Source organism: Myodes glareolus, chromosome 4 (assembly GCF_982192425.1).
Source record: "Myodes glareolus chromosome 4, mMyoGla1.1, whole genome shotgun sequence".
In the NCBI taxonomy this organism is placed as follows: Eukaryota; Metazoa; Chordata; class Mammalia; order Rodentia; family Cricetidae; genus Myodes; species Myodes glareolus.
The window spans coordinates 15,972,438-15,983,715 of NC_142029.1; the positions used below are offsets into that span (position 1 = coordinate 15,972,438).

An 11,278-nucleotide genomic window follows, 5' to 3' on the forward strand; every position below is an offset into this window, starting at 1 on the left:
TCTGTTGGGGTATCCTCCTTGTATGGAACATCACGTGGGTGAGCTCCAGTATATGGAAACTCTGTGGATATTCTCTGGAAAAACCTTACTGGTGTCCCTCTTTATGTGGAAATGGTATGTGGGTGCCACAATTGGGTATTCTCATTAAATGGAAATTCTGTGTGTGCTCCAAAATTTTCTCATTCATTGTTCAGAACCCCTAACCCCCAGGGTCATCATCCACCTCCTGAACTGGGAATATGTGTGGATTCCTTATTCAGATCCCTCTCATGTGCAAGCAGTACGTGGGCTTTTTCCTTGGTATGTGGAAATACCATGTGGGTGTCTCTGCTTGGAATGGCCACGAAGGTGGTCTCATCTGGAAGCTGGCTAGGGCCGTGGAGTGGTGACCCAGCCCCTGAGCCCCCACCCCTACCCCTGCAGATTCGTGCAGAGGACCGCTTCCTGCGTACAGAGCAGGGGCTGCTGCTTCGTGCCCTGCAGCTTGGTGACCGCGGCCTCTACTCCTGCACGGCCACTGAGAACAACTTCAAGCACATCGTCACTCGGGTGCAGCTGCATGTACTGGGCCGGGACGCCGTTCATGCTGCCCTCTTCCCCCCACTGGCTGTGAGCGTCCCTCCACCTCCTGGCACAGGCCTTCCCACACCTCCTTATCAGGAGCTGGCCCAGCTCCTCGCCCAGCCGGAAGTGGGCCTCATCCATCAGTACTGCCAGGGTTACTGGCGTCATGTGCCCCCCAACCCCAGGGAGGCTCCAGGAGCGCTTAGACCTCCTGAACCCCAGGACCAGAAAAAGCCCCGGAACCGTCGTCATCACCCTCCGGACACATGAGGCAGCTACTGGAGGCCTACATAGGACCAGCCTAGCCCCTCATCCCTTTTAATATAAAAGATATATATATATATATATATATAAAATATCTATATTCTATACATACCCTACCCCTGCAAAGACAGTATTTATTGGTGGGTATATAGCCTGCCTTAGTGGCAGCATTATTCAGAACTTAGACCCATGTTGGTCAGCAATGGCACATGACTGAGCATGCCCAGCCTGGTCCAGGAAGTTGCCAGGGCCAGGCCAAGACCACACAGTCCCCAGACTGCGGAAATCTTGCTCAACAGCTGTCAAGATCTACAGAACACAGGGAGGGAGCGAGCCCTATTTGCCAGGGCATGGACCATATACCTTTGCTGATGAGTGTTGTCAGCTGTTCCGTGGCGTAGACATGGACACCAGGACTGCTGTGGGGCCTGGGGGTGGGGCCTGAGAGCACTCAGAGAAGGGAGGACGGGGGCCATCACAGGATTCAGGCCCCTGCCTGGGTCAGGGGTGCTCAGTCAAGGCCAACCTTTCCCAGGTATTTATTCTCTATTTATTGGGATCAGAAGAGAAGTCTGCCTGGGTGGGGCAGGACTTTCTCTTCTCCCTTCCTTGCCTGTCCTGACAGGTCCACCCCACTCTACCTCCTTAGCTTTTCCTGTGCCACCTTGACCCGTGGGGAGAGAAGCAGAGGGCTGGGCTCAAAAGAGCCCCCAGCCCTGAGGGTAGATGGGCCATGGTGGAGGCCCAGGGCCTGCAGGGAATCCCCAAGGTTCCCCAATGCCCACCGCTTCTGGTGATGGGTGTAAATAGCTCTGGGGGCAGTTGGGTAGATGGGGGGCTCCTGCAGCCCTCTGCTCCCCAGGCCACAGCTGCTCTTGGGTTCCATCCTGCTAATAAACACTGGCTCTGGGACTAGACTTTGCCTTCTCTCCTTGGTGGTTGGAGTGGGAATGGAGGTGGGTTAGGCCCACACTTCTCAGCACTAGAGAGGCAGAGGCAGGCGAATCTCTGTGCCTTTGAGGACAGCCAGGGCTACACAGAAACCCGGTCTCAAGCCCCCCCAAAAAAGCACTCCCCCATTTTGGGGCTGGAGAGATGAGATGGCTCAGCAGTTCGGAGCACTAGCTGTCCTTCCAGAGGACCTAGGTTCACTTCCCAGAATCCATGTGACAGCTCCAGTTTCAAGGGATCCGACAGCTTCACATAGGTAGATGTGCAGGCAAAGCACCGATAAAATAAATAATTTTTAAAAAAAACCCATATGTAGAAAAACAGGCTAGATTTAGTTAGTGCTCTTGTACTGACTTGGAGACCCCTGCGGCTGCCTGCAGTGTGTAAGGGAAGATGTAGGTGGCTCCTGAGCAGAGGATAAATGCCCAATGTTTAAGTTAGCTGCTTCCTGCACCGCCTGATTAGGGGTAACTTCATGCTCAGTGCCTGTGGCCCTGGCACCCTCCTAGTAGTCTGTGGAAGAGTCAGGTCTGGTTTCAGGAAAGGGGTCCAATGAGGAGGCTCCAGACCAGTCTAGATAGCCTTGAGATCCAGGATACAGGTTTTCAGTTGTGTGCGGACAAGCTCAGCAGGTGCCATGCTTTCGCCGACTGCTACACTGAACCCGGTCTCCAGACCCGGTAGAGGTTGTCAGGTTTTGGTGCTACCCCGGGCAGGTCCCACATTGTGAGTGGACTGAATAGGAGCAGGGCAGGTGAATCCCCACTCTCCCATACTCTGGGGCAGACCCAGCCTCAGCATCCGTCTCTGACAATCAGCCTGCCAAAGATTCACTCAGAGTTTAGCCACCTCTATAGTGATTTTGTTGCACCTAAATATACATGTAAATATAGACAAATGTATGCACATGGACCGGCAGAGGCAAGCTCTGTGCACACACGCATGGACACAGGTGTGCACCTAAATACATAGACAAGTGGGCTGTAGGGTGTGTCACAGTTAACACATTTGCACATTCAGGCACATGTGAACAGCTGTGAACCCACACAAAGCACAGAAAAATAAACATACGACCACCTGTACCAGTACAGGCATGCATAGGATGCTGGGATGCAGCTCAGGAGTAAAGTACATGCCAACATGCATAGTCACATAAACAGGTATATAAGTGCATGTGGTCAAGCTACTAGCAGGTACACATACATACACACATACAGGTTCAAGTGTGTCAGTAAGTCCTAGTATGGAGCAGGAAGACACACGCAGGCATGCACAGCAGACTTGCCCTGCAGAAGGCATGTAGGGAACATGCTCAGGTCATATTTAGCCACGAATATGAGGCAAATATAAAGTCTATCCCCTTGTGGCTTCCAGCAGGGACAGAACCCTCTGATCTGGAGACACCCCACTCGTGAACCACTGCTAATCATGTGACTCCATCTCTCCTAACCTGTCAAATGGGACGGTGGTTTGGGCACCACCTTCCCCCAAGTTCCATGTAATCTTACAAAAGAGTGGTGTGAATCCAGCTGGGCAAGCAGTAGGTCCTCTGTGCCTGCTTCTCCATCAGCATTCCCGGTCAGTCCCCACCCCGGTTTCCTCAACTATACCAAGCAAACTCTTATAGGACAGGGGAAGGACTTGCTAGGGTCTCTTCTGGAGAGTTGGAGGGGGTGGAGGGGTGCAGAGTCAGCAACCCGAGGATTGGGGCCATGCCAGCCTGATTAAAAAGCTAGGAGACTGAGCTTCACCTGTCCTTGTCTCTGATTGGCCCTAGAGCATTCCTAGCTCCCAAATCCCACTAAGCAATCCTGCCAGGGCCTGCACAGGTCTGTAGAGAGCCAGTTGATTGCCAGCTTTAGGGCCAAAAGGTCTGAGGAGGTCAGAAGCTGCCTACCCTGTCCCTTTGCCTGCTTCTGGGACCATGGGGGCTGGGGCCAGCGCTGAGGAGAAGCATTCCAGAGAGCTAGAAAAGAAGCTGAAAGAGGACGCTGAGAAGGATGCTCGCACCGTGAAGCTGCTGCTGCTGGGTAGGGGTGCGGCCAGTGTTGGGGAGGGGCTGCTGTGGGTCAGCAGCCTGGGGCCAGGCAAGCAGCCCCTTTCTATGAGGCAAGGATTCCTTGCGGGGTGTGTGTGTGTGTGTGTGTGTTTGTGACAATGTGGTGGGGTAGGGTCCAGAGTAGGAGCCATTCCCCAGCAAGGTCTGACAGGTGATGATGTCCCAGTCCCCCAAGGTTAGGTATCCCATGACAATTTCCCAGAGACGCTCTGCATAAGTTTACCAAACGCGTCTTTGTATGAAGGTGTGCATTCAGGCCCTCGAGCTCTAGCCTTTGGCTTTCCAAAGCCTGCTCAACAAGGCTTGGGTCTTCTTGGTGGCTCTTTTTCCCTCAGGAATAAGGCTCTAGGGTCGTCCATGAGTACGATAACTTTATCGTTGGTAGACCTGTGAAACCGCTAAAGAAAGTGGAAAACGCCAGCGGTGGCGCACGCCTTTAATCCCAGCACCTGGGAGGCAGAGGCAGGTGGATCCCTGAGTCTGAGGTCAACCTGGTCTTCAGAGAATGTTCTAGACTAGCCAGAGCTATACAGAGAAACCCTGTGTAGGGGTGGGGTGGGGGTTGAAAGTGGAAAGATATTGACGCCCACATGAATAGAGCCCAGCCCATGATCCCATGGGTAGTGAAGAGAAATGGGGGCACTGCCACTGCTTAACCCCCAAGGGAAAGTTGCTGGTTTAGGGGGGCAGCCAGGGCCCCCAGGAGAAAGGCCGAGAAGCTAAGCCGGAAATCCCATTAATTGTATCCAACACCCTTGAGGAGGGCAGGCTCAGAAAGGATGTCAGCTCTGTCCTCTCCCCCATCTAAGGTGCTAATTCCCTCTGAGCCTCTCAGAGGCATCTCTTTAGTCTTTAGGTGAAAAGCAGAGGTTGGTTCTAGTCAGATAATCCTGTACATGCAGTGCCAGAAATACCCACAAGGTGGCCCTAGAGGACTTCCTTATTTTGGTCTGGCTGTATAATAAAGGCTCTATAAACAAGAATCTTGGGGAATCCCCACTTGAATAACTGATGTAGGATGTAGGTCCCTTTTGTTATTTCCAACCATTTCCCCCTAGGGGTCTTCAAGACTTTACTTTGGATAGAAATGAGGGCAAGTGTAGCTAGAGTTCTAACTGGCACCCCAGAGCTCTGATCCAAAGGAGGTGGTCAGTGCTGGTCAGTGCGGCTCTGAGGTACAGCTTCCCTTCCAGGTGCTGGTGAATCCGGGAAGAGCACCATTGTCAAGCAGATGAAGTGAGTGTTCCCTGCCCATCCTAAGCCCTTAGTGATAGTCCTTCCCTGCTGGCCTAGGAAGCTCTGACTGCGGTTTGGGTTGTAGGATTATCCACCAGGATGGTTATTCGCTGGAAGAATGCCTCGAGTTCATTGCCATCATTTATGGCAACACTCTGCAGTCCATCCTGGCCATTGTTCGGGCTATGACCACGCTCAACATTCAGTATGGAGACTCCGCACGACAGGTGGGGCAGGCTGATATCTGTCCCTGGGGGCTCGAGGCAGCTGGCTGGGCTCAGGTTCACAACCACTACCCTACCCTACCACCAGGATGATGCCCGGAAGTTGATGCACATGGCGGATACCATTGAAGAAGGCACGATGCCCAAGGAGATGTCCGACATCATTCAGCGTTTGTGGAAAGACTCGGGCATCCAAGCCTGCTTTGAACGTGCCTCAGAGTACCAGCTTAATGACTCTGCTGGCTAGTGAGTGCACAGATGGATGCAGGGAGCGGAGGAGGTGGGCGGGGATGCAGGGAGCAGAGGTGGGCGGGGATTCAGAGAGCAAAGGTGGGCGGGGATCCAGGGAGCAGAGGTGGTGGGTGGGTTGGCAGGACCCAGCTGGGGTGATCTCCCACACTATTCACCCACTCATGAGTGGTCTTCCTCAGCTACCTTTCAGACCTCGAGCGTCTGGTGGCTCCAGGGTATGTGCCCACTGAGCAGGACGTGTTGCGTTCTCGTGTCAAAACCACTGGCATCATCGAGACACAGTTCTCCTTCAAGGACCTCAACTTCAGGTAAGACCCCTGCACGCTTGTTCCGCTGGCCTGACCGGAACTTCACTGTCCCGAGTGAAGGCCTACCCTTGCCGGGAGAAAGGCTGGTCACCTCAGATGCCAATCCATATGAGAGCTCTCCAGCCAGCTTAGGAAGACAAGGGGTGCCAGTGGGCATATCCGAGTGACCTGATACACGGGTCCAAATCCGGACTTGGCTCTGTCCTACAGAATGTTCGATGTGGGCGGGCAGCGGTCCGAGCGCAAAAAGTGGATCCACTGCTTTGAGGGTGTGACCTGCATTATTTTCATCGCCGCACTGAGCGCTTATGACATGGTGCTGGTGGAGGACGACGAAGTGGTAAGTGACAAGGGGGGGTCTGAGTGTTTGAGAAGGGAGGTGGAGCCGAGGTAGCCACTGAGACCCACAAAGCAGAGGCTGTCTGGGAGCGCTTGGAGTGAGGAGGCGCCTACATCTCAGGAGCCCAGAGACCAAGGGGCCGCGGCCTGCGCAGCCTGGTGTCCAACAGCCTCTGCCTTCCTCAGAACCGAATGCACGAGAGCCTGCACCTGTTCAACAGCATCTGCAACCATCGCTACTTCGCCACGACATCCATTGTGCTCTTCCTCAACAAGAAGGACGTTTTCTCTGAGAAGATAAAAAAGGCACACCTCAGCATCTGCTTTCCCGATTACGATGGTGAGATTCCCTAGTCCCGACCGCCAGGCGGTGCCCCAGCCCCACGGATTCCCGCCGCATGCTCCTTCCCGAGGGAGGTCTTCCCGCGCCGAGTGAGTGCTGCCCTCTGCTGCAGGACCTAACACTTACGAGGATGCCGGCAACTACATCAAAGTGCAGTTCCTCGAGCTTAACATGCGACGTGACGTGAAGGAGATCTACTCTCACATGACGTGCGCCACCGACACACAGAACGTCAAGTTCGTCTTTGACGCTGTCACCGACATTATCATCAAGGAGAACCTCAAAGACTGCGGGCTCTTCTGAGATGGGATCCTAGCTAGCCAGATCTTCCACCGTCCTTCTCGGTAATCTCAGGACCCGAACCCTGCCCCTCGTTCCTCACGGTGCTCACTGCTCCAGACTGCCCCATTTACTGCTGCCCACCCCTAAGCCCCGTCCCATGGCTTTTAGGCTTCACCCATTACAATAGGCCCCTCCCTTACTCTTATGCTCAACATTTGTTCTTCGCTCCCCAACTTCTAGGTGCATGGGGCTGCCCCTACAACGCCTAATCCCGTTTATTTTGCTGCTCAAGGATGCTAAAGTTCCCTTCCCTTTTCTCTTCACAGATGCCAGAAATCATGTGTGTCCCTTGCTCTGAGACTCTGTAGCCCAGCTTCCCTGTAGTCCCCTCCAATAACTCCTGTGCCTCAACCTGCTGCTCCCTTAGCCACACATCCAAAGCCCTGAGGCTTGAAGTGCGGACCCTCCCCTAGGTCCCCAATCCCGCCCTTCACCGCCTGGCTGCACTGGCCTCTTGGACCCACAGCAGCTAGCCTCAGCTAGGACAAGGCAGAACTTGGGACAGCTGGAGCTCACAGTGACTCAGCAATGCCCCAGTGACCCAGGTCTCCTGACGCCCTTCTGCCACCCCCACCAGCAGCAGCTCACCTGGTGGATCTCGGTTCAGCAAACAGCCCGCCCTCCCTCCCCAGCTTTCATGAAGGGCTTGAGGTATCCCTCCCTCAAGCAGGCCTGTCACTTGCCAGCAGGTCTTTCCAGCCTGCTCCCTGCATATGACAAGTCCAACATCTGTCCACCCAGTGGTCAGTGACTGTCCCTTCCAGTAACCCAAGGGATCCAAAGTTCAAGCTCTGGTCTTTTGTAGCCTCACATAGATAAATTAGTGACTTTGAGATGGGTGCCAGGGAGAGACACAAGCCAAACCTATTCCCAAATACCAGGCTCAGGGTCTCTCCCAGTCCCTGTCCCTCTGGGTCTTCCCTCTCTGTCCTTGGACACTTCCACACCCCACCTCGTTCGCCCCCACACAATACTCAGGGTTTTCTGATCAAGGTATGGTGTATTGAAGGAGAGTACATTGACATCCGCTATGACCAATAACCAAGCTATGCTGAGGGGTGGCTGAGGGCAGAGTCCAATGCCTATTGATCAACCACGGGCAAAGAATATCCCATGTGAAGTCGCAGGCAATCCCATGTGACTCTGTTCTCCCTCCTAATTCAGGGCCCAGTCCTTGGGAGAGAGAAGTGAAAACCAGGCCTGAACCATTAGAGACAATGTCCCACGTCCTCCAGCCACTTCCGCTTTCTTCGTCAAGCAGCAAGTCTTTGCTTAAGCCTGTGGACCAGAGGCAGTGCTACTGTCTGAGACACAGTGATTCTGTCCAGCAAGGCTAGGGCGTAATCTGTACTTCCTCAGCTACGTGCCCAGACTCAGCAATAAACCTTTGCACCAGGTCTGCTGTTCTTTCTTGGGTCAGTGGGGGAATCTTAATTACCATGAGTCTGAGACATTTATTAAGTTCCCAGTAGTAGGCATGTGTGACCTAGGAAGAGAATCCCTTCCGAAGTAAAGCGCAAGTGTGTGACCTGACTTGGGCTCGAGAGACCTTGGAGGAGCATAATGGGTCCAGCTCATGACTCTTGGCAGAGGCTGAGGGATATGGGAAATGTTACTGGGACAGTCTCGGGTCATCAGGGAGTTTTTTGTTTGCTTGTTTTATGAGACAGGATCTTACTGGGTAGCCTAGGCTAGCTACGAACTCACTGTTCTCCTGCCTCAGACTCAGGTGGGGCTGGAATTATAGGCATGCTTCTTCGAAGGCACCTAGTGACAAGGAGAGCTGAGGCAGAAGCTCCTCTGACAGAGTCAGTAGAGCGGCGTAAGAGCGGACTGAACTTGTAAGCCCGGGTGCTCAGGGAAGCAGGAGCCAGGAAGGGGAGGACACGTGGGGAGACAGTGGAGAGGGTCAGATGCCAGGTGGAGGTAATGAGGACTTACCGAAGCACTCAACACTGAAACAGGATTGTGGCTAGGATTAGGGCAAGACTCTCATCTCCAGAACAACAGTGGCAGCCAAGGGCTGGTATGATGTACATGTTTTTAATCCGGGCACTTAGGAAGCAGAGGCAGGCAGGTTTTTGTGTGAGACTATCTTGGTCTGTGTAGCAAGTTCCAGGTCAATCACGGATACATAGTGAGACCCCCCCCCCCCAAATCAGAATTAGGGGAACTGGAGAAATGTCTCAGCTGTTAAGAGCATATATTGCTCTTCCAAGGATTGGAGTTCTCACATCAGGCGGTTCACAACCACCTGTAACTCCAGCTCCAGGGGATCTGATGCTTTCTTCTGACTTCAGAAAGGCACCAGTACTCATATTCACAAACCCCTACACAGATACACACACACACACACACACACACACACACCCCATAATAAATAACAAAATAAGTCTTGGAAAGAAATCGGGACTGGAGAGAGCTGGCTCAGCACTTCCGAGCACTGGCGGCCAGCACACCTGTAACCCCAGCACTGGTGAGGTGGATCTCTGAACAGAACAGCCAGGGCTACATGGAGAGAAACACTGTCTCAAAAGACAAAACAAACAAATATATCAACAAAATAACTAAGATGGAACTAGGGAGGTGTCTTCCTGCGTGAGAACACTTGCCGCACAGACCCGACGAGCGGAGCTGGAAGCCATGAGAGAAAGACAGAGACGAATGCGATACTTTCCTTCTGTAATCTCAGGACTTCTACAGTGAGACAGGAGCACTGCCTGGAAGCTCATGGAGGACTCAGCATGGAAAAACTGAGAGACTCTGCCTGAAAATCAAGGTGGGGCAGGCAAAACTGACTCCCCAAAGGTGTCTCCCACCCTTCCATACAGGCCATGGCATGTGTGCACCAACACTCACACATTCTCTCTTTGTCTGTCTGTCTGTCTGTCTGTCTCTCACTCTCTCTCACACACACACACATTAATAACCCATAAAAATTTTAATGGTTAAGACTATAAATTCTGTGGTAGATGTATTTCACTACCACCACCAAAAATGAGCAAAAATGCTAGGCAGTGGTGGTGCACGCCTTTAATTCTAACACTCAAGAGGGAGAGGCAGGTGCATCTCTGTGAGTTTGAGGCCATTCTGGTCTACAAAGAGTTCCAGGACAGCCATAACTGTTACAGAGAAACCTTGTCTCGAAAAAAAAAATTAAAAATAGAAAAAGAAAACATATATAAAAACATTTTTTTTTTTGAGACAAGGTTTCTCTGTAGCTTTTTTGGTGCCTGTCCTGGAACTAGCTCTTATAGACCAGGCTGGCCTCGAACTCACAGAAATCTGCCTGCCTCTGCCTCCCGAGTGCTGGGATTAAAGGCGTGCGCCACCAGCCAGAAATTTTTCTATATGGTTCAGGCTCCAATAAATATTAGCATGCCTTTCTTGGATTATTAAAATTGCATTCACAGTGAATTTTTGCATTAATCTTGACTCTTAGAGTTTTATTTATCATTGTGTACACAGGGGTGTGTGGGCGCATGCGTGTACCACAGTGCAAATGCAGAGGCCGGAGGACAACTTTGTCGTCTCTTCTTCCATCTTCATGTGGGTTCCGGGGGTGAAACGCAGACTTGCTCGGCCAGTGCTTTGTCCACTGAGCCATCTTGCTGTGACTTTAAAGATATGTGACACCGCACTGGACTGTGACTCGTAAAAAAAATTTTGAAGACAGGCTTTCTTTATGTAGCCTTGGTCAGCCTGGAACTTGCCATGTAGATCAGAGTGTCCTCAGCCCCACAGAAACCAGCCTGCTGTGATTAAATGCCACCATGCTTGATTCCTGATTTTTTGTTTGTTTGTTTGGGTTTTTGTTGTAGTTATCATTTTTGGTTTCTGAGACAGGATTTCTCTGTACAGCTCTGCTGTCCTGGGACTCACTCTGTAGACCAGGCTGTCCTCAAACTCAGAAATCCGCCTGCCTCTGCTTCCCAAGTGCTAGGGGTAAAGACGTGTGCCACCCACCAACCAGCCTGAATTTTATTTTTAAAGATTTAATGTTTGTTTGTTTTCAAGACAGGGTTTCTCTGTGTAACAGCCCTGGCTATCCTGGAACTTGTTTTATAGACCAGGCTGGCTTTGAACTCACAGAGATCCACTTGCCTCTATCTCTAGAGGGCTGGGTGTGTGCCATCACGGCGATTTATTTTGTTTTTGAGACAGGATGTACTATGTGGTCTAGGTTGTCTTGAAGCTAGCCATTCTAGCTTCAAGGACAGAGGTAGAGATTGACCTCTGTGACTTCAAGTTGTGGTAGCACACGCCTTTAATCCCAATGCCTGGGAGACAGAGACAGACAGATCTCTGTGAGTTCAAGGTATGGTAGCACACACCTTTGAGCCCAGCACTGGGGAGGCAGAGACAGAGGAATCTCTGTGAGTTCAAGGACAGCCTG

General features: G+C 52.1%; 2 protein-coding genes across 6 annotated transcripts in view; both read left to right on the top strand.

The window, feature by feature from the left end:
• Nucleotides 1-1,745, top strand: part of Sema3f (semaphorin 3F) — a 28,024-nt gene extending 26,279 nt beyond the window's left edge. For all 3 annotated transcript variants that reach the window (XM_048423717.3, XM_048423718.3, XM_085688826.2), the window contains one exon: nt 424-1,745. In XM_048423717.3, coding sequence (XP_048279674.3) covers nt 424-834 — 411 coding nt within the window. In that variant the 3' untranslated portion in view covers nt 835-1,745. The remainder of the gene's footprint in view (nt 1-423) is intronic.
• A 133-nt stretch (nt 1,746-1,878) lies between these two features.
• Gnat1 (G protein subunit alpha transducin 1) lies at nt 1,879-8,279 on the top strand. Of its 3 annotated transcripts, XR_015737657.1 has the most exons (10): nt 1,879-3,809; nt 5,032-5,074; nt 5,160-5,301; nt 5,387-5,544; nt 5,730-5,858; nt 6,069-6,198; nt 6,384-6,537; nt 6,653-6,884; nt 7,149-7,533; nt 8,047-8,279. XR_015737657.1 is itself a non-coding variant. In XM_087905267.1 (9 exons), the coding sequence occupies exons 1-8, from the start codon at nt 3,704-3,706 to the stop codon at nt 6,841-6,843; spliced, it is 1,053 nt and encodes a 350-aa protein (XP_087761393.1). In that variant the 5' UTR covers nt 1,879-3,703; the 3' UTR covers nt 6,844-6,884; nt 7,149-8,279. The 3 variants fall into 3 exon arrangements, 2 of the variants coding, with proteins under 2 accessions (XP_087761393.1, XP_087761394.1); XM_087905267.1 differs by having other exon boundaries at nt 7,149-8,279; XM_087905268.1 differs by lacking the exon at nt 7,149-7,533.
• Nucleotides 8,280-11,278: the final 2,999 nt, after the last annotated feature.